Source organism: Melozone crissalis, unplaced genomic scaffold (assembly GCF_028551555.1).
Source record: "Melozone crissalis strain CALT ecotype California unplaced genomic scaffold, PUWL_Pcris_2 ptg000012l_1, whole genome shotgun sequence".
Classification (NCBI taxonomy): Eukaryota; Metazoa; Chordata; class Aves; order Passeriformes; family Passerellidae; genus Melozone; species Melozone crissalis.
This window is the reverse complement of record NW_026535790.1, coordinates 2,136,275-2,163,985: the sequence shown is the minus strand read 5'-3', so window position 1 is coordinate 2,163,985 and position 27,711 is coordinate 2,136,275. Positions and strand designations below refer to the sequence as shown.

Genomic DNA, 27,711 nt, shown 5'->3' with positions numbered 1-27,711 from the left:
CAGTGTTTGACAGAGTAGCACACTTGCAAATTTGTTTTGTAAGTCCTTTGTTTTGGCAGTGATAGATGTTCAGATCTGGAACACTTGTCACAGTTTCCAGAATTCTTCTGACCATTTATAATGTACATAAATAATTGAATTGAATAATAATCAGAGGGAAAGTTTAGAAACTCTGCAATTACTGTAGCTGAGGTGCTAGGAAAGACTGGCAAAGGAAATTAAAAAAGCTGCATTAGGGTTACATTAGAGTTCTTGTCTAAAATGTAAAAGCAGATTTAATGTGCTGTCTCCTTTTTCTTAACCCAGTTCAGTCAAACTCTGTCCTCAGCTTCACTCTGAGAGTCAGGGCTGGGGAGAGGGAACTTGAGAGACTGAGAATTCACTTCCAGGGGCACTTCAGGGGCTGAGATCCAGTGGATTTTCAAGACATGCAGGTGCCAATTCCCTGGGAAATCAGTGGGTTCTTTCTAAGAGTTCTGCCTGTCAGGTCCATGTCTGGAGGTGTCTGAATACTTGGGCAATCTGGCTCACCTCTTGGTTTTAAAATAATTCAGGGAAGAACCTGGTTTTTTTGTTAATGCTGTGTTTTGGATTCATTTGTTTGGTTTTTTTTTTTTTTTTTTTGAGAGGGGAGGGGGTTGTTTGTTTTTGTTTTGTTTTTTCCTGTTCCTCCCCACCCAAACTTTTGGTGAAATTTAAGACTGGTATCTGAAATTGGGCCCCAACCATATTTTAGCCTTTAAATCTGGTTCAGAACTGATGCCAGCACCTGGAGTTCTGTGAAGGCCAGCAGAGTGGTGATGAGATCCTCACTGTAGGGTCAGGCTGAATTAGGAGTTTAGAGGAACTGCACAGGGTTTGTTTAATGATGTGAGCAGTGTTATTGATGAGGGAGACAGAAGGAATGCTCACAGGATGTAAAGCAGCTAAATGGAGGATGTAAAATGAAATGGGTTTGATCTGTCACTTCATTCACCTTGCTTGGTATGATCAGTAACTTGGTGCTGGTGTTGTTTTCTGTCACATTCCCATTAGGTGGCATCCAGATAATGGTGGGAAATTTTGCCACTCTCAGAGCTGAGTTTTGTGTCAGGAGCAGCACAAGCAGGTTATTCTAAGGATATCACAGGATTCCAGACCAGGATGGGTGGGAAGGGACCTTAAATCCCATCCTGTCCCACCCCTGCCATGAGCAGAAACATCTTCCACTATCCCAGCCTGGCCTTGAACACTGCAGCCAAACCCCTGCATGACCCATCCAGCCCTGGCATTCACTTCACACAGAACAACTAGAATTTAGCTTGTACTCATCTCCTTTATTATTGGAAAAAAGTAATGTTTTCAGCAGGGCTTCAGCTTGATTCTGCATTTATTGCTTTATCATGATATGGCAGAACAGGATAATGTTGTTGGAGAGCTATTAGGAGCCACCTTGTAAGCAGCCCCTCATAAACAGAGTTTTATCTCCCTTACACAGCCAGGGTGGTTGGGAAATGAATGTGTTGACTCACACTGAGGCATCTCATTTTTCTTGACATTCACAATCACTTGGGCTAACCTTGTATTAGTAATTATATTACCATGATCCTCATCTCATTGCAGCTTAGCCTTACAGCTGCCTTACACAACAAAAACATCCAGGCACAACAGAGTCATTCTACCTTAACAAATAGATGATGTGGATACTTTCCTTTCCATCTTGTAAACACAGGCTCCATCACCTTTTTGTCAAAATCAGCAGGTTCTTTATGTTAACACCCCGTTGACTCAGCTCACTGGTGTCAGGGAGAATTCTCAACCACAAGATGTTCCACTTGTATTGCAACAAAATCAATTCTTTATAGAATTTTGTCTTGAAATCTTCAATGGTGAGGATTCTTTGACTTCTAGGTAGTACATGTTGCTGTTTAATTATCCTGAGAGTTGTAAAGCTTTTCATTAAGTCTAATTTAAATTATTGTCTCTCCAATTTAAGCTTATTTTTGTTGTGTTCCCAGAAGGAATGGAAAATGGTTTATTCTGTGTCTCAGTGTTTTAAAATCTCAGTGTTTTTACAAACTGGAAGATAAAATTACCAATATATCATGGTCAAATCCTTCCTTGCCCTTTGATGGCCTTGTTCTCTCTTTGATCCTCTATTTCTTCAGGGGAAAATCCCTGACAAAATTCATATTTATCACCCAGAGTGGTGCTGAAGTGCTGGACATTCTGCTACTGGGAGAGTTACCCTGCATCAGCACGATCTGCCTGAAAGTAGGGATTGATTTCCAAAACTTATAAAGTATTTTTAGTTCAGTTACTGGCCCCAGAAGTTATTTTTAAGTAGGAGGTGCCTTGATCTCAATTTGTCAGTGAAATGCTTTTGATTCTTTACCTGTCTTCCTTAAATAGGTGCCTGTGATTGCCATTACTGTTCCATGGGTGTTTTGATCTTTTTGAGGCAGTGGTGCTGACATCAGCATTGGAAATTGCCCTTTTCTTCCCTCCCTGGGTTGTTCAAGGACGTTGTGGATGCTGGGATCCCAACCCAGCTCTTCACCTGCTGGGCCAGGGCACTTGGGCACCTCCCCAGCTCCTCTGGAGCTGCCCACATGACTGCACTGAGATGATGGCCTCAGCACTATTTAAAAATACACCACTTTTATTGCTGGGTGGAAGATGGATAAAGGAAAAGGACTGTAAGAAAGTCAAATTAATGTCTCCACTTAAAGAATGGACAAAGGCCTGATCAACCACTCATGAAGGAACAGGTTTTGTGCCACTTCCTTACAGAAATGCCAATTTATCCCCCAAATTGTGGTGCAGTACATCTATTTGGAGAAGCTGAGGAAACCTATAAAATCTTTTTATGATTATAACGGTTTTGTTACACAGTAGTTGAGTTTTTCTATATCTGCATTACTCCAAAGGTGATCCTGGTAATACAAATCACCTGTGATCAAATGTTTTCATTGACCCTGGGCCAAAGCAACTGCATCTGTGTGAATGTAATTACAACAGCATTTAGCCCTGTTATTTTAATATAGCTTTAAAAGACCCCATTAATTATAAAAACCACCAAATATTTCCTACAGTAATGTTTTTTGGACACCAGAGCTGAGTTTGGGGCTTGCCTGGCTCCAGGTGCTTTCCCTGTTGGGCTGATGCCAAGGCTGTGGCCAGCAGTGCTGTTCCCAACAGCCACCAGATGGCCCCTGAATTCCTCCTTTTTTTTTCCCTGCCAGGCATTTAATGAGTTCCTGAAACAAGATTAAAATCTCTTGTACTTAATGAACCCTCTGCCTTGACTCAAGAAAGGCTTAAAAATAAACTAAGGCAATTAGAGATGGAGTTAAACTTAGCACACAGAGACAGGAGGCCAAGATTCCTGTTTGTGCCACCAGCCCAGCACACAGCATTTGGAATGGATGGAAGATCCCAAGGAAATGTTTTTCTAGCATGGGTGGCTGGCACAGAGCCTGTGTTTCTGGCCTCCTCTTCATCTTCCCACATGGTGCCAGGGAAAGCAAATGGGGGGATTGCTGGCACAGCACTTTGCTGGAGTAGCTGCTTCCTGCTGTCCCTGGCTGTGGGCACAAATCCCAGAAGCTGAAGCTCAGATCTGATCTGAGGATCTGCCTGAAGAGGCAAACAGAGGGTCCAGGCCTTGCCTGTCTGTGTTACAAACACCTCCCTCCACACAGGAGGAGTTTGATCTCCATAGATGTGTTTACAAAAGACTGGATGATTTATTTGATGGTTTAATGGAGGGGTTAGGGCATGGCTTGGTCTCAATGATCTTTAAGGTATCTTCCAACCTGGTCATTCTGTGAATTCATTCTGTAAATTCTGTGTTCCCAGAGTCAGGAATGTTATGGAAGTGCCCAGGCACTCTTAGGGCAGGTTGTACTTCCCATCCTCTGTGGAGGGATAGAAGGTGAGAAAATAAAGATAGTGCAGAAGGAAGTCTCACACCTGAGGAGTTGCAGCTGTACCAATCACCAAAGATTAGAAACAGGCCTGCCCTTAACAGGCCACAGCTGTGTCCAATAAGAAGATGAGTACTACAAAAGAGTGGGTTAGGTGGGTGAGGGGAAAGTTGGGGTTTGTTGGCTGTGCTATGAGGAAGGAGTCAGTGCTACAAGGAGCTGTCCATAAGAAATCACCAAGAAGGTCTGGAGCTTTTGCAGTAAGATGACAACAATCCTCGTGACTCCTCTTCCCAGTTCAGCTCACACCACCAGAGCAGGTCCAAGAGCCACACAGTAAAGCTGCTTTCATAACCTTTGGCTGCTTTAAGAGGTTTTTTCAGCCAAATTGCTGTAGAAATGCTCAGAACCAGGAAATTCACCTGTGCTGAGAGCAACAGGGTCACCAAAAAGCCATGGAGAACCTTCCATGGGAACCTGGAGAGGCACCTTGATGGTTCCCAGAGGCTCCCAGGTTTGTGCTTTTTCCAGCTGTGGGAGGAATTGAGGAGCCAGAGATTCACAAAGCAATGAGCTCTTGCAGTGCTGTTTCTCTGGCTGCAGTTTGGAAAGGCCCCAGGATAATGTGAGATATTTAATCCTTTATAGTCCTCGGCATATCTTGGAAGTGATTAAAATGAGTTTAGGCTTTTTCCTCAATACACTCCTGCCTGAGTTTGACAGATGGGAACATTGGTTGCTGTTGCTTAAGGGAAAGGTTAATACAAGGAAAAGGAGCAGAGTTTCCAGGATCCCATCATGAGCTTGCTGCCAGTAGAGGTCCTGAATACTCCTCCATTCACATTAACAGGATGTTCACATTAAACTTGGAGACAATAATGTAAAATGTCCATGAGCCAAATTCTATTTCTTATCCCAGAGAGGGCAGGAGGACTCAAAACCATATCTGGGCTTTTTGTCTCCTCAGGTCCTGCAGTGTGCCAGGCTGCCCTGGGTTTGCAGTGGCTCTGAACAAGTGCCAGTCACGTTTAATTACACAGAGAAACAAACACTTTCTGCTGTGATTCTCTCTTGGAATCAAAATAGAATCCCCAACTCCTGGCCTTACCTCAGGGCTGTGATCACTGATGCTATTTGTAGATGAAAGGAGGCTGAACCTGCCCCTCTGCTGTTCCAAGGGGATGTACAGGCTTGTCTGTTAAAGGAACTGCAGGATTTAAACTACACTCCTGGTTTCCCTCATGCCTTCTTGTTCAGCATTGACTTGGGCTGGGCTCGTGTTCCAAATCTCAGCACACAGGGGCATAAACTTGGTCACAACTTTTAAACACATTATTCCACAAATACTCATTATGGGGCATTATTCTCAGTGGCAGGGAATGGAATTCAGGGCTTTATCTGAGATTATGGAGTGGAAGAATTGTGCAGTTGTTTTTATTTGGCAAACACAGAGCTCTGCCCAGCTCTGTGCCAAGCACCTGGAGTTCCCACCAGCTTCAGGGAGCACTGTGAGCACTTAGCAGTTCTCAGGATCACACAGCCCCAGACTCACAGGTCTGAAGGGTTGTTGTCTGGAGGGTGTTTTATAGCTGCAGGGAAGAGCACAGAGCTTGTGACAAACTAGATACAATCCATTTTAATTGGAAGCTGACGGTCTGTACAACAAGCCACTTTAGCTCTGATAAAACTTCCTGATAAAGCAGCTGAGCAGAGTTTCCTCCCCCAGATCCTTTATTTTCCTTTATTTCTTTGGGGATTTCCATAGACTATCAGGGGAAATGATAAATAAAAAAGATAAATAGATGGAAGGAAAAAGCGAGGCATTCCCCAAGGTGCTAAATATGTGGTGAATCATAGAACCAATCCCAAATGGTTTGGGTTGGAAGGGACCTTAAAGATTCTCTTGTTCCACCCCCCTGGGAATCTCCTGGAGAATCCAAGCAGAGCCATTCCCATAGGATTCAAACCCAGCCTGGAGCACGTGCCAAATGCCAGCCTAGATTTCAGATGGCTGAGGACCAATTCCAAGCTCTGTCCCAGCATTTCTAGGTGAGCAGGTGCAATTCCCTTCCCTGGGAGGATCTGGAAGTGCTGGCACATCTCATGTGTGAGCCAGGCTGGAATCCTTTGAAGAACAAGTAGAACATGCAGATAAGATCACACTGAGAGGGCTGAGAGGCCACAACGCTTTCAGGATTAGGAAAGGGAACAGAGGTTAATTTTGAAAGTTTGTTGATTATCTTACACTCTTCCTCTTCAGAGCACTTTACAGAGTCTTGATAATGAATCCAGCTAGACAGGGACCAGGATAAGGAAATATTATCCTCACTTTACAGTTCCACAGAGAAATACCTCATTCCAGAGCCAGGACTGAGGCACAAGTTCCCCATTCCCAGTCTTGTGCTCACATGAAATGTGTAAGTAATTAAACTTCCTTTACTCATTTCAGCTGCTTCTCATTAACCAGGAGTATAAACTCATTAGAGGAGGAACTTTTTGTTACATGTGCTCAGAACACCAGCACAATGAGGCTGGGAATCCTTCTGAGCCTCTCCAAGTGTTACTGGAGTGTAAACACCAATCATGGAAAAGGCACTTCTCATTTTTAATGATTATGGCTTGGAAAGCAAACAAACTCAAATAAGACTCAGTGTTGCTTTGGTTTAAATTTTAATGCGTTTCTCAGGTCAGTGTTTACCTGAGATGAGCCTTTTAACGAAAATTTTCCTACTTCTAGAAAATAAAGAAGAAATTATATGTTAAAAAAAGCTGTTTGTTACAGGTTATTCAAATTGATTTTTTAATTTGTTGAATTTGGACCAAAAATATTTTGATCCTGTGTGATCCACAGCATCTCTCTGCTAACAAATGCTATGGACCAGATTTATCCACATCTTTGATAGATGAGCCATTAACTCCAGTGAAGCAGCTGAGAATTCCCTTAGTGCAGTTAAGAGGTTTTATTCTTCATACCCAAGACTGAGAATAATTGTCCAGAGCAAGAAAACTGTCAGCAAGGACATTTTGTTTATTATTATATTTTTAACTTCAATTCTCATGATCTGGAGTGCCCTAAGTGAATTGAAAACTATGGAGATCAGAGCAAATAATGCTCCATTACACAGCTCCCTGAATCCCTGCAGCCTCCCTTGGCAGAGTTATCTGCTTTGGAGCACCATAATTCCTCCATTTGAGCAATCTGAGCCTCATCCACATCAGAAATTTCAGTGCCATCTTGCCCCCATCGTGTTTTTCAGGTCCATAACCTCAGCATGATGCTCAGAAAGGCACTGGTGCCACAGAATGACTCTGCTACAGAAATGCATTTACAAAAAGACCATTCAGACCATTAAACATCAGTTGTGCTCTCCTTTTTGTGTGGAAAAGTCAACTTCCTAATTCCAGAGTGTTCTGCTAGTGCATGCAGAAACTGCAGATCCTCTCCTCATTCTCACCCCTTGCTCCCACTTTGCAGTGATAAAGCAGTTTTTTGAATGGTTTCAGGGTTTATTCCACACTTTAATGTGGAGTTTCAAATCATCTAACAGATGGCATTGTCATCATTTTTCCTTCCCCACAGAATGAAAATGAACAAACACTTGACATTTCCAATATGTCTTCATCTAATGCAAGAATTTTTAGAAGCCATGGAATAGTGATAATCTGCTTTGCTTTAGATGGCCAGAATTGTTAAATGTGTCCTAAAAATCCTGCATTTCCCACATGACTGTGTGGGGAATGGGGATATAACCACACAATGATCATGGTTATGTCCTGTACCAGGAGCTCTGAGCAGGGCAGAGCAGAACATGCAATGCCAGAGCAGCTGTGCAATGAGAGGGGAAGGTTCATTAGAGAAATGAGCTGAGCTGCTCCAGCACTTAGAAATCAGCTCACATTTACAAACCCACAGCAGATGCATCCTTTGGCAAAAGAGTTCTGCAGTCAGTAATTTGCCATTCATCAGGGATTGCCTCTTAAATCTGGGATCCGAGCTAGGGTGCAGATGACATAGGGGGATAAATTTAGACAGGGCTGGAAACAATTATTTTGATTAAACCTCCAGCCAATGAGAGTGACAGCCTTGCTGTTCCTCCCCTTGCCCCTCACTCACCCCTCTGTGGTGAAGGAGGAGATTTTGTGAGTTTAACTTCTCTTCTTTTGCAAGCAGGGGAGGTTTGGATGGAGCTTTTGCTGCTGCAGGGTCTGTCCAGTGGAGTAGGGAGGGGATTTGGGTGCAACATGCTGCCTTGCTTCCATGTTAGTGTTGGAAAAGGTGCTGGGAGGGAAATATTGAAGTTTTATTTACCTCAAAGGGAGAGATTGTGTCTATTAAAGTAAAAAATTGGTTTTTCCTTAGCCTATCCTGCCACTAGGGCAACTCCTTGGGTTGATGGGTTGATTCTGCTGGGAAATCTTTGTGAAGTTCTCCTAAACTTGGCCATTCCAGCCTCTCACAGCTTTGGCATGAATGTTTCCCAGTCTTTGAAACTCTTTGTCCAATCTAACATGGATGTGTAGGAAGAGTAATGCTAACTACTCTTTTAAAAAACATCAACAAAGCATCATTGAACCACTCTGAGCTGTTTTATTAGAAATAAAATGATCTTAATCTTGGCTGGCAATCTTGTGCTCACCAGGCCTTGGCTTGCTGTTATCATAAACAGCTCTGGTTTAAAATAATCATAATATGAAGGTAAATTTCCACTTTTTAAAATGAGTTTTTAATGAATATTAGCTTCCTTTGGGATTATCATGGATATTTCACTGTGGTTGCTGCTCCTCCTTGCACTGGTGTTATGTGAGAGTTAAAAAGGCCAGAGCTGGGGATGGAGGGAGGTTGGGAAACTGAGCTGAAGGGCTGGAACTTGTAATGACATAAACTATAATTGCAAAATAAAATAGCAAAAACTTGGGAATAGGAAATTTTATCTTATTTACTCTTTGGTAATTGTTGGCACTTGACTGCAATCAGCTGCAAGCCTATCTCTGAGTGACAGCACAATTCCAGCCAGAGCAACCAAAAATAGCCCAGCATTTCAGTAATTTTGGGCTTTTTATAACCTAATACTTCACAAATAAAAGCCAGTGTAACATGGGCAGATTGAACTCTCCTCTGCAGACTGGGGTAAACTGGGCAGTGCTGTGGGAAGCCATACTGTGAAAGCACCAGTTTTATCTTTCTTCAGCTGTTCTTGCCCAGAATTAAACTGGACTCGCTCATTTTTTGTTCATTAGTCTTAATACTTCAGAATTTATTCAAGCTCTGCACTTAGATTCTTGTTGGGGTGAGGAGGAGACTGCCAGAGGCAGGAGAGGGAAGATCCAACCTTCACCAGAACTTCAGTCAGAAAGGACCTTAATGAGTAAATTTATCTGATTTTGGTCAGAAAACCCTCTGGGCCTAGGAAGTTTGGAATAGTTGGAGATTTCCTGCTGAAACATTACTTACAGATCCTGTTTATGCCATCAGCTCTTCAATTGATCCCCACACCCTTGCTGAGGGAGGAGGGAAGGATCCGTCCTCCAGCACAGGATGTATTGGAAGGTCACTTTTCCCTCATGGTCCCAGAGTTTCTCCCAAGGTCTCTTCCTCAGGGGATTTCAGTGGAGGGGTCAAAGCCCTGAGGAATTCTGTTGTCACCCCAGGACATGAATCAATACAAATCTGCAGCATCACACACATTTGCATGGCTATTTTGCCTTTATTACTAATTTACAGTTTTATTTGGTGCCAAAACATTGGGTGACACAGTAGAGCTGCTTTAGTTTGAGTCCTTATTAAACCATTTTAAGGAGTTGTCTGTTCTGAGGACCAGCACAAAAGTCAAGCTACATTAACTTGTCAAGTGGATTAGTTGTGAAACACACTTTTGGACATTTTAATTCAGAATTAAAGTGACTGTAATTGGATTTAGCTTACTTTGCTTTCAGAGTAAATTCAGGTAAATCAAATTAAGGTTCATTCAGTGTAGAGGTGTGGGCAGAAATCCTCGTTATGGGCTACATGGAGCAACTGAAAATGTGAGCCAGGTTGGATGGGGCTTGGAGCAGCCTGGTCCAGTGGAAGTTGTCCCTGCCTGTGGGAGAGGGTGGAAGAAAATGAGTTTTAAGGCCCCTTCCAAGCCAAACCCTTCCATGATTCTGTGATGGGAACTATTGAGGAGCAGTAGTGGAGAATATTTGGGATTTTATGATTAATTTTCCAAAGAAATGTCATGGGCAGCAAGTTGAATATAGATAGGAAGAAGAAGACAGCCAATAATTACAGCTGCAGCATCTGTGGAAGGACAAAAAACTGCAAGTCCACAGTTCAAGCTTGAAGTTGTGTCTTGAACAGTTCTCTCAAAGGAGAGGGAATTTGCATCCTAAATAACCAACTATCAATGCTGAAGTAAAGAAAGGAGGTGAGTTCCCTTAACTGTGACCTCATCTCTGAAATTAGGGATGTTAGGTGAAGCAGAAAATAATGAGTTTTCACACTATCAGACTTGTTTGAGGGCTTTTCAGTGATTAAAAAAAAGGCCCCAAACACTGAGTCTTGAATACAGAATAAATTCAATCACGCTTTTCCAGCTGTGACTGTGTAACCCTCCATTCTCCAGGCAGTGTGTGACTAAATGAGGGCCCAGGTGACAGCTGTCCAAGAAAACCTGCAGTGCTCAGGCAGGTGTCACTGATGGAACAACCTGGCTTTTCTGGCTCATTCTCCCTCCTTGATAAAGGCTCTCTGGGTGTTAAATGCCCCTCCTGTGATGGCAATGAATGTAATTAATTCCTGATGATGAATACACTTCCAGTAATCCAAATGACTTTCATTTTCATGTTATCTTTTTTTTTTTTTTTGGACAGGAAGCCTCTTTTTTGCCAGCTATTGCCACGTTGCCTGGATCCTGCAGTGTGAGAAAGGAGCTGCTGCTGCTGACCATTTGGCTGGCAAGCTGTGGCCAGGTGGCCACGGATCAGTGTGAGGGGCAGGTGCCTGACAAGGTGCAGGGAGCTGCCAACATCTACCAGGCCCTGGTGACGTGGCTGCTGTCCCTGGTGAGTGCAGTTGTTGCAGACATCTTTTATGAAAAATCCATTCTTAGGATTTTTCCTTCTGAGAAGCTGCAGTTTCAGCAACAAAATGTAAACAATTATTATCTGCTGCTGTGGAATGCAACAGGTCCACCTGTGATTAGCCCCTCTTAGATGTTTATAATTAATGGCCAATCAAGACGGAGCTGTCTCAGACAGAATCTGAGAGAGCTGCCTTTTGTTATCATTCTTTTCTTTTCTATTCTTAGCTTAGCTAGCTTCTGAGGAAACCTTTTCCTTTCTTTTCTTTTTAGTATAGTTATAATGTAATATATTTATATAAAATAAAATAATAAATCAAGCCTTCTGATCATCGAGTCAACATTCTCGTCTCTTGCCTCGTCCAAGAACCCCTGTGAACATGGTCATATGCAGTGACCTGCCACTAAAGGTTCTGGGTGATGAGGGCTGTGTTTGGGCCTCCACTGAATACGTAATCACCCCTGAAATCTCCTTTTTCCACCCAAAAGCTACAAAGCAGTGGCAGAACAAAGTGGAAATTATGTTTTAATTCACCTCGGAGTCTGCAAATAAAAGTGTCGCTGGAGTTGGTGGAGCTGGGTTGTGTCTGGAGTTTGTGAACCAGTGAAAGATTGCTGAGCAGGATTTTCAGTGGTTCAAAGTGACTGCTGGCTGTTGGGCTTTGTCCTTGGCAGTGGACACAGGTTCCTGGTTTTCACCACTTGTTCTAGATAAGAGCAGACCCTTCCTGATAGTCAAGAGTGCTCTGAACAAATGAGGATCTGCCTTAATTGTCCTTTGTTTTTCTCCTCTGAAGAAACCACCCCATCCTCTCTCCTTCCCATCCATATCATCCTTTATTCCCTAGGGAAAACAGTGTATTTTCCCTACCCAATGTATATTTTTCCTTCCCACCCTGCTCAGTGGCCTTATTCTTTTCCCAGAGAAAACTCTGGGAAACCAATACTGATCCACACAGTCAAGGTAGATTTCACCCTGAGCAGCCAGGCTTTTAAATCACTTAAACCCCACTTAAACACAATTAATTGTTAATGATATTCATGCTTGCATTAAAACATTGCTAACATTCTTTAGTGTTAGTTCAGTGCTAATGAAAATTGCCACTGGAACAGCCCTGCATCCTGAATTTTCCTTTCAGACTCCTTAGCTTGTGACCAGCTGCAGTGGGAGCTCTCTTCCCTTGTGTTATTGCCATTTAAAAAACCACAACTGAGCTCTGATTTATAGCAATTCTCTCTGAGCCTGAAAGGGTTCCTCAGCTTCCAGGGCTGTGTCACTCTGCTGGGTGCAGGCTCACATGTTCAGATGGATTTTGTGCCCAAGAAAAACTGGGGTAAAATCTACAATTTTATTATAGGCTCTGAAATGGCTGTTGGATAGCAATGAAGAAGTTTGCATTTCTTTCACTGAAAGAATTGGATGTGGTGGTGTTTGCAGGGGTCCCAGGATGAAGGAAGAGACAAGAACGTTGGCTCCATGTTTCAGAAGGCTGGTTTATTATTTTATGACATATATTGTTAAAACTATACTAAAAGAATAGAAGAAATTATTTCATCAGAAAGCTAGCAAACAAAGGAAGAGAAATGGAATGATAACAAAATCCTGTGACTGACCCAGACAGTCTGAGCCAGCTGACTGTGATTGGCCATTAATTAGAAACAACCACATGAGACCAATCCCAGATGCACCTGTTGCATTCCACAGCAGCAGATAACCATTGTTTACATTTTGTTCCTGAGGCCTCCCAGCTTCTCAGGAAAAAAAATCCTAAGGAAAGGATTTTTCATAAAACATGTGTGTGGCAATTGGAAATGTTGAGGCATTTTTAGACCAAATTCTCATCTGATAATCCATGCAATTCCATGGGCTGGCTTGTGTAAATCAGCATTTTCTTGCTGATTCCATGGGAGATGTGCTGGATGCTGCCAGCTGGGAGCTGTGGTCCCCTGGATGGTGCAGAATTCCCCATGGGAATCCAGTGGAGGATTTGGTGCTGGTGTTTTGAGTGATCCAGCTCAGCTGTGCAGTAGTTTGAAAATCCAGCTTGGCCCTGTGTTAAAAACATGTTTTTAAAGGCCTTTATCTCCCTGTAAATGCAGTAAATAGAGCTGATTATGCACCAAGAGACTGGTGATGATATAAACCAGGAGAACAAGACTTGGAATTTCTGTAGCCACCAGAGCCCTGGGAGGGAATGACAGTCCTGTAGCTCAGACTTGCCTTGCTCTCCATCCAGAGCATGTTCTGGATCAGGTACCTCTGCTTTTCCTTTCCTGGCTTTGCTGATTCCCTGTGTCTGGCTTTCCCAGTTTTCTGCCCCTTTTCACCAGCTGCCCTGGACAGTTTGCAGCATCCCAGGGCCTTCCCAGGCTATTTCAGGTGTCTCTCCTCTCTCTTTTCTAATTTATGATCAAGATTTTCATGTATTCTGCATGTTAAAGTGTATCATGTTTTATTTGACTTTGAGCAACCTAAAGAGCCAGGGCATAGTCTGTCCCCCTGGAACCTTCTCCCTGGATCTAAACTGATATTCACAATAATAATTAATGTCTTGGGGTTGCAGAAGTCACTTTTTACCCTTTCTGCTTTAAATCAGATCTATAAACTGGAAAATAGAATGTTTGCCTCCCACACACATGTGCACAAAAAAATCCATGAAAAAGAAATCCCCTCAGCCCAACTAAAAGGGGATTCACAGGATGGGGATTGCTGGGGTTTGGGCTGTCACTTTGGGTTTTAGGGGAGCCTGCAGCAGCCCCTGGGCATGGCATCATCCCTTTGCATTGATTTGGAGCTGGGATTGGATTGATCTCAGTGTCACTGATGAAGGCACACACAGTGCTGCTGTGACAGGAACATTCTGGGCAGCCTCGGCAGGGGCTCTGTGCTCACCCCTGCTGGCCCAGGGAAATAATGTGAATTCCTCCTTCCACACAGTGAAACTGGTGGAAGTCAGAGCCTGCAAGTCCTCATTGTGAAAATAAATCCCGTGGCTTATCAAAAGCAATGTGTTATTCCTATTTAATTTGGTCTTTATTGATTTTTCTACTGGCTAAACCACAGCTAATCTACTAATCAAAGCAGAGTTCTCCCTGGCTTGTTGTGGGGCTCTACTCAAAAGCAACAGAGCAAGTTAAAGGGTTTTTTTCAGTCCATCTAAAAATGGAATTGTGTTCCAATGGATTTCCAGGTGCCCCCTGTGAAGAGGAAGGATGGTCCCAAAGCTCCATTTGAGGTGGTGGGGCTGCAGCAGGCCTGGACAGAGGAAGGCTTGGCCCTGTATGCCTGCCTGGTGGCACCAGAGGAACCTCCAGCCCAGAGGCATGAGGCAGCAGTGAGTAGCAGCTTTTACACCTGGTAGTTGTGCAGGCACTGCTGTGCACTGAGCACCAGGCTGGATGTGCCAGTTCAGGCTGAAATCCCAGCAGGGCAGGATGGAACAGTGGAAGGGCTGCCCAGACTGGGATGGGGAACAGCCCAGTGAGGAATTGCTTTTACAGCTGATTGCCAACCCAAGCTGTCCTCACTTGTGCTGCAGTCAGGTCATGGCATCTAATTGTGACGGAGTGAATTTTTCATCTACATTGTCTCACCCTTCACATGAGACATGAGAAAATAGAATTAAAAAATTTTAAATGCCTCTCAGTTGCCCCATCTCTGAGTCAGAAAAGGGCATAATTCAGCAATGCTGCTTTTAGGTTATGTGCAGACCAGAAACCAGCTCTCTGTGGCATCATTTTGTGTCAATTGCTCATTAGCTGTAACCTCACACTGCAGAGATTGAGCTGCATTTGGAGGAGACACATCTTTTGGCACCTCTTCTGTTTTTTCCTCCTTTATATTAACCATGTGAAGAGTGTGGCATAGGAGGAGGGATTATTTTTATTTGAGTGCCAGGAGCTGAGGCCTGGAAGCAGGACATGAAACTGTGCCCTCAATTTTAGTGGTCCCCAGAGCCTGAGCTGTGCAATAAACCTGGCAGGTCCTGCACACAGGCTGGGATTGGCACATGTGTTGTAAAACATGAGATGAACTGTGAGCACATGTGTTGTAAAACATGAGTTGAACTGTGGGCACATGTGATGTAAAACATGAGGTGAACTGTGAGCACATGTGATGAAAAACATGAGATGAACTGTGAGCACATGTGATGTAAAACATGAGGTGAACTGTGAGCACATGTGATGTAAAACATGAGGTGAACTGTGAGTACATGGGATGTAAAACATGATTTGAACTCCTGTCCTGAACACAGAGCTGTGAAATTGCAGCTCTGGGCTCTGCTGTGTTTGTTCTGTCCTTCACAGAGCTGGTTTGATACAGGCTGCAGCATCTTGTACCTGTTTCTTTTTTGGAGACAGCTTTTTAGGTAGTATTGCCACTCTTGCCTGGTGTAAATCCCTGTTTTACCTGAGCAGTGTGGCCAGGTGGATGTGGGGAGCAGCAATCCCTGTGTCCCCCAGATCTGAGAGCCACTTGCTTGAATATCTGTCCTGTGGCTGAGGAACCCTGGAGGTGCTGTCCTGTGCTCTGCTGAGTTCCTCTCAGGTGGCTCAAAACAACTTCTGTGCCTTCAGTGGATTTTCTACCCTGGTTTGCCTGTTTCATCCCCAGATCTCTGTGTTATACCTGCTGGCCACACCGTGGGGAGCCTAAATGGATCAGGATGTGTGAACATGGTTTTAAAACACACTTCAGCATCCCCTTCACTTGCAGCTGCTGCCTGGGAGCAGCAAAAATTGAATTTCCCATGTTGTATCACAAAACCTGGAGTTTCACAGCTGTGGCTCCAGTGATCCTGAAAATAAATAATGGATGCTGGCACCAAATGTCATGATTAAAACACTACCAAAAAAAGCCCAGCCCAAAACAATGAGCAGCTTTTCTACTTTGAGCAGAGGCTGAAGAGTTCAGGCTCTGCTGGACTGGACAAGGACTTGGTGTTGGCAATTGAATTCAACCAGAATGTGATAAATAAGAAAAGATACACAGATGACAGTGAAGTGGTCAGTAATTAAGAAATTGATGGCTCAGAGCCCCCTTTTGGGGCTGGAAATGGACTCTGGGCTCTACACATTAGTATTAAAATATAATTTGTCATCATGGTTAACATTTACAGATACTTGGTATTTTTTATATAATCCAAAAAAGGTAGCTTAAGGTCTTCCTAAATTCTTATAAATTCTCCCCAAATTCTTATAAGGTGTTTCCTGTGTGGAGCAAAGGGAATGGAGGGACAGATCCTGACCTGCTCTCTGCTGATTCCAGCTGAGGGCTTGGCCAAAGCACCAAAATTATTGAGCACTGATTATGCTCAAAATATTTCCTCAGGGTTACAGAAGAGAATGAACTTCTGGAGCTGTGGGCTCAGGCTGTCCTGAGTGTTTGGTTGGAGCTGGGAAGGGTTAAATCACAACCTGGTGGAACAAACTGTGTAGTTTCTCCAGTTCTTCTCATGGAATCACAGAATGGTTTGGATTGGAAGGGGCCATTCAAGGCCATCCACTCCCAATCCCTGCAAGAAGCTGGGACACCTAATGTGAGAAAGAAATAAATTTGTAGAGAATTCTTAAAGCATATTTTATCTAAAGGACATTAGGTACTGGGCTAAAACTCTTAACAGGCATTCCTTAGTATACAACTTGCTTATTTATATTCATTGGTAATGCAACAGCAATAGCCATTGTTGGTTTTGGTTGAATTACCATTGGAGCATTGTAAGTAAGAGCTGAAATCATCAGCTCTTCATTACAATTTGCTGAGATGATAGTTGGGAAAACTGAAAGTCTAAGAATTCTATTACTGTCCTTGTCTATACTTAAAAAGTCTTGTCTTTGTTGTAAAGTGTTAGTAACTCTTGTGGGAATGCATTCATGGTAAAAGTCTTTTAAAAAATGTATTTATTTGGAAGTTGCCAGTTCACATTGTGAACAACAACCTTCCACCATCGCAGGCTGCTCCCAGCCCTGCCCAGCCTGGCCTTGGGCACTGCCAGGGATCCAGGGGCAGCCACAGCTGCTCTGGGCACCCTGTGCCAGGGCTGCCCACCCTGATCATGACAAACTCCTGAGCTCAGCTCTGTTGCACAGCAGTGACATTTCAGGTGTTGGGGCAGCTCTTCCAAGCAGGACTTGGGTTTCCTGTCCCTCATTAGAGGCTCTTTGTGCTAGCACTGACTTGTGTCAATCTTTCTTTCCTGAGGCATTTGTAGAGCTGCTGCTTTCCCCAGCAGAGATCAGAGCTGGGAGGAACAACATGAGTTGGGATGTCAGCCCCAGCAGAGACAAGGAAAACGACAGCAAGGCTCTCTGTTCCTGCCCTTGGGCAGCTTCAGCTGCTGTGGAGAGAAATGTGGGCTTTGTTCTTCACACTGCAACCTCAGCCTCTCACTATCCTGTCAATGTGCAAGTGTCAGTGGCTGAATTGAAAAACAACATCCTGTTGGGGCACTTACTGGTTCTTGTTCCAGTTGTCTCCTGTGGGCACAAAAGGACACTTTTCAGGCCTTAACTTTAAAATATGATTGGGTTTCCAGGTACTTTGTTGCATGTGTTTGCTATAAGAATTTAGGGAGACCTTAAGCTACTTTTTTTTTGATTATGCAAAAATGACCAAGTATCTGTAAATGTTAACCATGATGACAAATTATGTTTTAATACTAATCTGTAGAGCCCAGAGTCCATTTCCAGCCCCAAAAGGGGGCTATGAACCATCAATTTCTTAATTACTGACCACTTCACTGTCATCTGTGTATCTTTTATTATTTATCACATTCTGGTTCTCTGCCCCAAGGTCTAATAGTTATAAATAGAATTATAATAGTAGCTTCTCCAGGCAAAAGCTCCTGTTCTTTGCACATCAAGAAGTCTTTTGGCTTATTCAAATGGTATGGCATCTATTCCTATACCCAGTGGTTCTGCTGTTTCCTCTCATTTTTATCAGTTTTTTTGGGGGTGATTTTATTTCTGTCCTTCTCCAAACAGCTGCTAGAAGTGAGGCAGATTTCAACATCCCTGCCTGGTCTTGGCTTCTTGTTGTCAGAAGAAATGCCAAAACACTCACCTCCTGTAATTCCTGTGTGCTGATGGACAGGCTGCAGTTCCATGTCTGATGGGAATGAGATTTGTGCATGGGAATGAGATTTGTGCAGCCTCTGCTCTGTGCCAGGCATTCCCAGTTATCCCACTGGCAGAGCTGTGGGCAGCTCTGGGGCTCCTCTCTGCCCCTCCATCCCTTCATTCTCTGCAGGCTCAGAGGAGCTCCCAATCTCTGTCCTTTGATTTGGGGTTTTCCTCCTTGAGCTTCACTTTTTAGGTGCAATAATCACAGAGTGATGGAATGTCCTGAGTGGGGAGGAATCCCAAGGATGATCCAGTCCCACCCTGGCCCTGCACAGACGCCCCAGCACTCCCACCCTGTGCCTGGGCACTGTCCAAGCTCTCCTGGAGCTCTGGCAGCCTCGGGGCTGTGCCCATTCCCTGGGGAGCCTGGGCAGTGCCAGCACCTCTGGGGGAAGAACCTTTCCCAAAATCCAACCTGGCCCTGCCCTGCCCAGCTCCAGCCATTCCCTGTCCCTGTCACAGGGATCAGAGCTGCCCCTGGGGAGGAGCTGCAGCCCCTCGAGCTCTGCCCTCAGTCTCCTCCTCCAGCTGAACAATCCAAGTGCCCTCAGCTGCTCCTCAGACCCTCCCCATGCCCAGGTCCCTCCTCTGGACACTCCAACAGCTTCAGATCCTTCTGATATTGTGGCACCCACACCTGCCCCAGAGCTGAGGTGAGGCTGCAGCAGTTCCTTCTCTTCCCTGTGAGTTACTGGTGGAGATATGTTCTGCACAGTTGCTGAGTCTGTTAATTTCTAATTAGGTCTCCTTGAGGTCACTGGTTTTATTCTCTGAAAGTCTTGCTAATTAAGAATCAACCTGAAGAACAATGAGGCTTAGAGGGGAGGTTAAATGATGGAAAACTGTAGTTTAGCAGTGCAGTATTCAATATTAATGTATCAGAATTAATATTAGCCTCAATCTTGAAAAAAACCAGAATGGTTTGGGTTGGAAGGGACCTTAAAGCTCATCTAATTCCAACCCTCTGCCATGGGCAGGGACAGCTTGCACTGGACCAGATTGCTCAGTGTTCTCTGCACCCTGGCACTGAACACTCCAGGGATGGGGCACCAACACCTGTTTTCATTTATATCCCTGAGAAAGACTTTGGAAGTTAATGTTTCATTGTGTTGGGCTGGTTCATGGTCCTGTTTATGGGATTTTCTCCCCCTCTGAGGGTGGTGGGATCTGCTTTGGAGCAGGGTTTGAGAGCTGATGGATGGGATGAAGGGTACAGGGTGTCACACCAGGGGTTGGTTTGGAGAATCTGGGGGCAGCTGGGTGGAACTGGGGTCTGGGGTGGCTTGGGCAGAGGAGGAGCTGCTGAAGCTGCAAGGTGCAGACAGAGTTTCTGAAACCATCACCAAAGCTTTTTAACCACTGGCTCTTTGCAGACTGCAGAACATCTCCAGGGAACACCCAGCTTTTACCAGAAGATTTCTGCTTTTCTCACCTCTACATGGCTTCCAGATGTTATCTGGTGGAGAGATGAACTGGCCAGTCATTTCCAAAAGCAGCTGTGCCCGCTTGTTCCTGCAGTTCCCTCTGTCCTGCTCAGTAACATCACTGCTGTTAATCCTGACCCTCAGGTACTGTACACAAGTGCTTGGGCTTCTGGTATTTTTTTGATCAGGTCCAGTAAAAGTTGTTTTTCCAGTGTTAACAGATATTCTCATTTGCTTTAGCAAAGGATTTAAACAGAGTTTGAAAACAAATGCTTCTAATATTAGAATATTCTGTGATTTTAATGTCTGTGGATTTCCAGGGAAGTGTGTGAGCTCCAAGGACACAGCACCTCTCCAACCCAAGTGCTTCCAATCTCTTGCCTGCCTGGAAATGTCTGCAGGAGCACTCACTGCTGTCCAGAAGCTGAATAATAATTAACCTTTCACTTCTGTCAGATTAGCAAGTGCTCCATAACAAATATTCCACCAAATGAAATATTACAAGTATTCCTTATACTAATTGGGGGAATTTATTCCTTGAGGGCACCCAATGTTGCTTTTAGCCCTTTACCAGCCTTTCCTACCTTGGTGTAAATATTTAGAGTGGGTTTTCAAAGCAGCACTGGATATGACCTGATTCCTATATCTTTTGTTTTGTTTATTTCTTTCCCACAGCAGCACCAGCCTTTGGACAATTGTGCTCTTTTCCTAATATTTGTAAAAGAACAAAACCCTTGAGACACAATTCCAGGGAATGGCAAAACCTGCAAATTCTTGTTCACAATGAAATTTTAATTTTGAAAATGATGTAGCATGAGAACTTTTCTGCCATTTCAACCAGATTTGGGGATTACCATGACTCTGTGAGAATCAATGCCATGAAAGCTTAGGGGTTTAGCAGTGCACTTAGCAATTTGCCTAAAGGTTTATCCCACTTGTGTGCAGGAAAAGGAGGCTTAGTGTTGTTGATTTGCAGTCACTGTGGCTTTCAAGCAGAAGCAAGAGCCATAAAGAGTCTGACTACTCGTAAAAGATAAATCTGCTCCATGCTTTTAAGGCATAAAATAAGGCAGCATTTAAAACAGCCAGGGCTTTTATGCAAATCCCTTATTAGAGGAATTATAAATCATTAGGAATTGAACAGCAAGATAGCAGGCACTTTCTGGGGGTGGATCTTTGCCTTGATGCCATGGAAAACATGATGTCAGTTTAAAAACCACATTCTCTTCCCATCAAATGCGCTGTGCCCCCCAGGCCTGAGTGAGGCTGAGACCACTGTGTGCTGTGGCTTCTTCACAGAGTTATGGAATCACAGCATGGGTTGGGTTGGAGGGACCTTAAAGCCCATCCTGTTCCACCCCTACCATGGCAGGGACACCTCCCACTGTCCCAGACTGCTCCAAGCCCTGTCCAGCCTGGCCTTAGGCACTGCCAGGGTGGAACAGCCACACTTTCATAGCTGGTTAGGCAGCAGGGCTGATTTCCAAAGCTGGGCTCAATGAGCCACTCTCTCAGCAGGCAGCAGCTCACCCTGATGTCTGCCCTGGAGCTTTGCAAAGTGCTACCAACTGAGAATGTTCCCAAGTGTCATTAAAATACAACCAAAAAGTGCTGCATAGAGAACTCAGTATCATCTTCTTTTAACTTCTTTGGTCTGAAGGTTTGGTACAAGGCCAGTGATCCATGCTTTGCTTTTTGTACATTTCTGTTTGTTTTGAGGCAGTGTGTACAAAACTAAGCAGCCAAAGAAGCTGTGCCCACATGGTGGAGGAGCATGCAGTGAGTGAATCCCTGCTTTTGCTCCAGGTAGATCAGAGTCTGAGACAGAAATCCTGGCAGGATGGAATAAAAATGGGTAGAAATGGAGACAGAGGGAAGCTGTTGTGTACTGAGCAGCTCTGTGTGTGATCTGGGGAGCAATTGCCAGCAGTAATTGTAATAACCTTTATGCTTTTTGTTTGTTAGTGCACGAGCCAATGTCTTGTTTTCAGTCAATTTGTCTGCTGGATTTTCTGCCTGTTCTGGACCTCAAACAGATTGCTTTGCCTGTGCTGGTTTTTGGAGGCATTTTTATGAGTGCTGTGCAATGAGCCCATTAACCTGCAGCAATTCACTGCTGATGGGAGCAGCAGCTCACAGTGCAGGCTTTAAAGCCCAGCTTGGGCTGGGAGTGACACCAGCCCTGTGGAAGCTGCTAACTGCAAGGTCCCCTGTCAGCAGAAAGAGGATTTCTTCATTTTAGCATAAAATAAAAGTATTCTGCTGCTAAGCCTCAGGATGCAAACATTCACCTTAGGGATACAGACAGCACACACAGAGCAAGTGTTGGTGCTGCTTTTCCTCAGCCTGTTTTCTCCATGCTGGAGTTCTTTTCCTCTCCCTCAGTTCTTCTGGACATTGGGACGTTTGCCCAAAAGGTTCAGCTTTTGATGGTCATCTTCCAGAGCATCTCCTTGAACTCCCAGCTGTGCAGGTGCCTGCCAGGACAGAGTCAGGGCACAGCAGCATTTCCAGGGAGCTTTTACGGAAGAAGGGGAACCTCCATCTCTCCTTCTCCGTCCACAGACATCCCTAAGTCAAGGTGAAAGAGATTTCTTACTTTAAGTCCCAGAAAATTGATTTTGTTGCACCTCCTGATGATCAGTTCCCCTTGTGCTGCTCCTTTATTCGCTTCCCAGCTCTGACACAAAGTTTGTGTGGGTTTTTCAAATAGCAGTGATTAAGGGCAGGTCTATACAAAGTTTCCTCCTTACTTTTTACTTAAGCAAAGCTCAGTTTTTGGGGTTTTTTTTATTTTTTTTCCTGGCTAATTGTAGATAAGAATCCCAGAACTGGGTCCAGAGAGCTGAATTTGCCCCAATACTGTAACCCAGGCCTGCTGAAAATGCCCAGCAGCACAAGACTGACCTAACAGCACGGCTGATGTGTGGCAGGGGGCTGGCAGAAAGTAGAGCAGTTCTTTCATGTGGAATTTCAGATTTCTGGGCTTTCCCTGCTGGAGTTGATGTTAACTGTGTTGCCATAGGAGCTCTCACACACAGAAGCTTTGAAAGTTGCATATTTTATTTCACATTCTGGAATAACCGTGTTGGATACACGAAGAGCTGGCCATTCCTGCTGGAATTTGAAATCCCTGTGGAAAGCAGCCCCAGATGCAGCACTTGTTGCTCTGTGCACTTGAGGCACAGATTCAGAGCTGAGATTCCCAGGCTGTGTGTGCAGCCTCTGAAGGGGCAGTGGGAGGCTCTTGCAGAGGCTCTTTCAGCTCTGTGAGTCTGTGTTTGAGATGGGCTCAGTGAGAACACTGAGCTCCCTGGGCTCTGAGTGCTGTGACATTATTTCATTGACAAGCACCATGGCCTTGGCCCTGCTGAGTTGCCTTCAGCATCTTCCACTGTCTTTTGCTGTAACAGCTTTTAATTTCAGTGCTGAGGCAGGCTTGCTCAGGGAGCTGCTGCTCATCACCACAGCTTTTTATCAGCTTTTCACCCAACCCTGCAGTGGCTGTGTGGGCACTGCCTTTCACACATCCCCAGCTGCAGCCACTGGGCTTTGCTGTGGGTCAGTGCCTGTGCTGGGGCAGTTTTGGTTTGATTTGGGGTTTTCCCCATGTGTTCTCTCTCATTTCATGCTGTGTGAGCAGCACCCAAGCTGGGCCATGTTTTGGGATGGAAATGCTGCCCAAGCTCCCTGGAGAATTTGCTCAGCTCCCGGAGCTGATCCCCACATTGCTGTGAGCTCCCAGCTTCAGTTCATAGCCCAGGGCTGTGCTTTCCTCCTCCAAAGCTTGAAAGATCTGATTGTTGTGCAGCTGAACTGGGCATTAGGGAGGGATAAAACACCCAGGACAGCTCCTCCACATGGGCTCATGTAGGAGCATCGGGGGTAGGACAGTCGGGATGGAGACAAAGATCTCTGCAGCCAGGTCAGGAACTTGGGGTTTATTGCAAAGGGCCTGGGGGCAGGGCCCTGCTGGGAGCTGCAGCCACAGCTCAGAGCAGGCTGAGAGAAGAGAGGGGGAGAGAGGATGAGAGGGTAAGAGAGCAAAAGGGGTAAGAGAATAAACAGGGCAAGAGCTAAGAGAGCGAGGTTCCCATTACAACACCATAAATCTTCTTCTGTGTTGAATATTCTAATTCTCACTAACCAATCTAGTACAAGATACAAATCCTATAGCATTTACATACAGCCTGTAAGAATCATTACATAACCATACTGTGTTACATTTTAAACCCTAAAAACGTCTCTTTGGGCCCCTTCTGCCAAGCTGTAGGGTCTGCTCAGACCCTTGGGCCTGTCTGCAAGCAGAGGGTGTTGTTCCATCAAAAGGAGATTACCTTCAGCTGGCCACACCATTGTTTTGCAGTTGTTCAGTAACTGAGGTATCTCAAAGCTTGCTTTCATTTCAATCTCACTTATAGTTTCCATATTCTCAAAATCTTTTGCCAGACAATCATATTTATAAGGCTTTCCTGTTTCATCTTCCCCACCAGGCTCACCCAAAGCAGAGGGGGCAGGATGAGTCCTGCAGCACTGGCAGTGCCAGCCATGGAGCCAGCACTCAGCTCTGGGACATCCAGGCTGAAGCTGTAAAGCAAGAGCTTCAAAAGGACACGCTCATCCTCCCTTTGCTTTCAAACCTTGCCTGTGGCTTCTCTTTATCCGAGGCAGTGGAAAGGCTCAGGTCTTGCCTGGCTGGCAGCCTGAGTGTGCAGTGCAGCCAGCTCACCTTGTACCAGCAGCTTGGGTGAGAGCACATCTGGCTGGAGATCCCACATGGATAAGGCTTGTCTGGGAGAGAAATGTTTGTCCTGGCATTCATCTATTTACATTTATAGAAAATAATCCACAGCTGCAGCCCAGAATGGCTGTACCTTCAGGAGGCAGAAGGTGACATCCTGGCCCTGGCTGAGTCCTGCTGGAGTCTGGCATTTATTTTCATGGAGCCAGGAGTTCAGGCAGCCCCTGGCATTTGTAAATAAAACCCCCTAACCTTTAGAAGGAGGAAGGACTACACTGATGTCTACCAGAGCTGGCACAAAGATGAAGGCACAGCTTGGAGAGGAATAAAACATTAGAGGTTTTTATTCTTCCTAAAATTTGACAGCTCACATTTAGATTGTGTCCATCACTCATTATTCCTGAAAAGAGCAGCTTTAAAGAACTCTGGAGCTGCTGGGCACAAAGCTGGGGGCTGCTCTCTCATTCTGTCTTCTGTGGTTTAAGATCTCCCCAATCCAGAAGGGGAGCAAAGGAAAGTGAGATCCATTTCAAACTGCCTGAAATCCACTCACCACAACTGCATGTCTTCCTTGCTGAGCCCCTTCCAACCCAGACTTTTTGCTGCCTGTGGTGCCTCCACTTGTCATGCTTTTTATAAGCTACAAGAATGTAGAATTTGGTGGGTGATTGGTTGATGATTTATCATCATGGTTTGTATTTTTGGTTGGTTTTTTTGGAGAGGTTAGTTCTATGTTTGCTTGGGGGTGGTTGTGGAGTGATGATGACAGTTGGTTATTGGTTTTCATACTAGGAAATATAGAGGAAGGTTAATTGAAAGTGTATTGATGACAAATGATTTGGATCATGTAGGGATATATGGTTTAATTATTTGACCAAAAAAAAAATTAAAGATTTAAGATAAAAAAAGAAGAAGATTAAAAAAAGAAGATAAAAAAGAATGCGTAAAATGGAATTTAAATACTAGTTCCTAGTAAATGATAAAATAATTAATATGTCTGGCAACCTGTACTAAATTCTGCAGCCATCTGAAGGGAGCATGCACAGTGGGGAGGGAAGATGTGCAGGGAACACACTCAGCATTGTGTTCATCTGGGTTCTACCAGGAAAATTCTGCTCCTGCACAGGCAGCAGGGAGAGGAGAGAGTTTGAGAGTGATGTGCCTCATTCAGGGGCAGGATTTGGTGAATCCCATCAGACATGAGCCTTGCTAGAGAGACAGAGAGACAGGGAAATGCTTTCTCAGCTGGGCCTGATGTGCTCAGTAGGGCTGGCAGGGAGAGGTTACCTGAGCCCAGAACTCCCCCTGGCTCTGCAGGCACTGCAAGTGCAGCATCCTGCTCTGAGGGGTTTGCTGTTGTCTCACAGAGATAATGGCTGAGCAGAACTTTGCCTTGTGTGTGAGATGAGATTGTGGAGTACATGGGGATGCTTCCTGCAGTTTCTGTTTTCCTGCTGGGACAGGGAACAGCCTGGAAGAGTCCTTGCAACTCAGGAGACTCTCTCAGATCACCTGACAGCAAAAGCTCTTCCTTTGTTGTCAGAGATGGGAACAGAAAACACTGGAAGCACAAAGAGGGGATCACAGGCTTGGTCATATTTCTGTGTGACAGCTGAATATTTATGGCTTTGCTGCAGCTCCAGTCTCCTCTGAAATGTGCTTATTCTTCTTTCTGCTGAGGATTTTACAGCATGTTTTTGTTCTCCTGTGAGTTTCCTTCCCAGAACTGTCTGCCTTCATCTGGGTAATATTATCTGAACCAAAGCAGGAGCTTTGGGTTTCTTTTAAATGCTTTTGGAAAAACTGGCGTGTGTTCAATCCTAGCTGTGGCACAAAATGGTCTTTTCCAGGGTCTTAAGGTGACAGAAGCTGGAATTTGTCACCCAAACCAAATAAGGATAAATTGGCACAAAGGAATAACTAAAACCAGGAGTTTATGGATGTGCCCTCCCTCCCTGCTCATCCTGATCAGGGCAGTGTGGATGGAGAGGATGTCAGTGCTGTAAGAAGCCCTGGAGACACACATGGGGATGGTTATGGTTCATGAGTCTGGGCTTTGAAACCTGTCACAGCAGAAGTCAGAGCATCCCTGGGGCTGTGCAGCTGCTGCTGCCTGAGTGCAGGAGCCTTCCTCCCTGGGAGGAGGCTTTTCCAGGAGATGGGAGGTTGGTACAGGGATCAGAGCCTCACTGTGTTTCCAGTAGGGATCTCTGACTGTGTTTGAGGGGTTGTAGGATGAAGGAAGAGATGAGGATCTGACTCCACATTTCAGAAGGCTTGATTTATTATTTTATGATATATATTATATTAAACTATACTAAAAGAATAGAAGAAAGAATTTCATCAGAAGGCTGGCTAAGAATAGAAAAAGAAAGAATGATAACAAAGGCTTGTGGCTCAGACTCTCTGTCTGAGCCAACTGACTGTGATTGGCCATTAATTAGAAACAACCACATGAGACCAATCACAGATGCACCTGTTGCATTCCACAGCAGCAGATAACCATTGTTTACATTTTGTTCTTGAAGCCTCTCAGCTTCTCAGGAGGAAAAATCCTAAGGAAAGGATTTTCCATAAAAGATGTCTGTGACAGTGATCAAAGGCTGGGCTGCTTCTTCACCATTGTGAGGGTTTGGGGAGTCTCCTCTCCTCCCACCAGGGACAGGTCAGCACTCAGAGCTGATGCTTCCACAGGCTTGGGAAAGGATTTATAGCAGCTGTGATGTTGGAGGAGTGACAGGAACCAGCCCTGAGGTGAAATTCTCACACCCACTCTCTTGTGGAACATTAAAAGTAGCACTAAAGTGTCATAAACAGTGTCCAAGTTCTTTCAGTAGCAGAAGGCTCCTTCAGAGGATCCCCCTCTCTTTGTGTCCAAAAGGTCTCAGTTCAGCATTAGAACAACTGATTCCATGCAATTCTCTCCTACCTCACAGGGAAAGTGACTTTCTGCCTGTCCTTTCCTGTTGATGGCACAGGAAGGCTGTGTCAGGAGCTTTCCACTGGGACATTACAGCCAGGCTGGACAAAGCAGGGTGCTCATCCTGCAGCCACCTCTCTGCTTTCTAATCCACGAGGAGAAGGATTTTCTGGGAGAAATAAGACTTTTCAAGCTCTGTTCTCTGTTGGTTTGTGAACTCCCATTTAGGTTGGCTGTTGGAAAACAGATGTGACAGATGACAGGAACAATTCCCACAGGCCTTGCTTCCCAGATGTGGCCTTGGAGCAGCATCCTGGGATCCCCGTGGATCCACAGCTTACACCAGGATGTGTATTTGCCTGATTTCAGGCAAATATCTCATGAATCCCCTTGGATTTTTCAGCCTGGATTTCCACCTGGAATCCCCTTGGGTTTTCTCCTTGGATTTTTCAGCCTGGATTTCCACCTGGAATCCCCTTGGATTTTCCACCTTGGATTTTCCAGCCTGGATTTCCATCTGTAATCCCCTTGGATT

At 44.8% G+C, this 27,711-nt stretch overlaps 1 protein-coding gene across 1 annotated transcript in view; it reads left to right on the top strand.

Moving 5' to 3' along the window:
* Window positions 1–27,711, top strand: part of DNAAF8 (dynein axonemal assembly factor 8) — a 101,611-nt gene that overhangs the window by 18,132 nt on the left and 55,768 nt on the right. Inside the window, exons 11-13 of the mRNA XM_054271159.1 lie at window positions 10,761–10,952; window positions 14,161–14,304; window positions 19,465–19,659. Of these exons, the coding sequence (XP_054127134.1) occupies window positions 10,761–10,952; window positions 14,161–14,304; window positions 19,465–19,659 (531 nt within the window). The remainder of the gene's footprint in view (window positions 1–10,760; window positions 10,953–14,160; window positions 14,305–19,464; window positions 19,660–27,711) is intronic.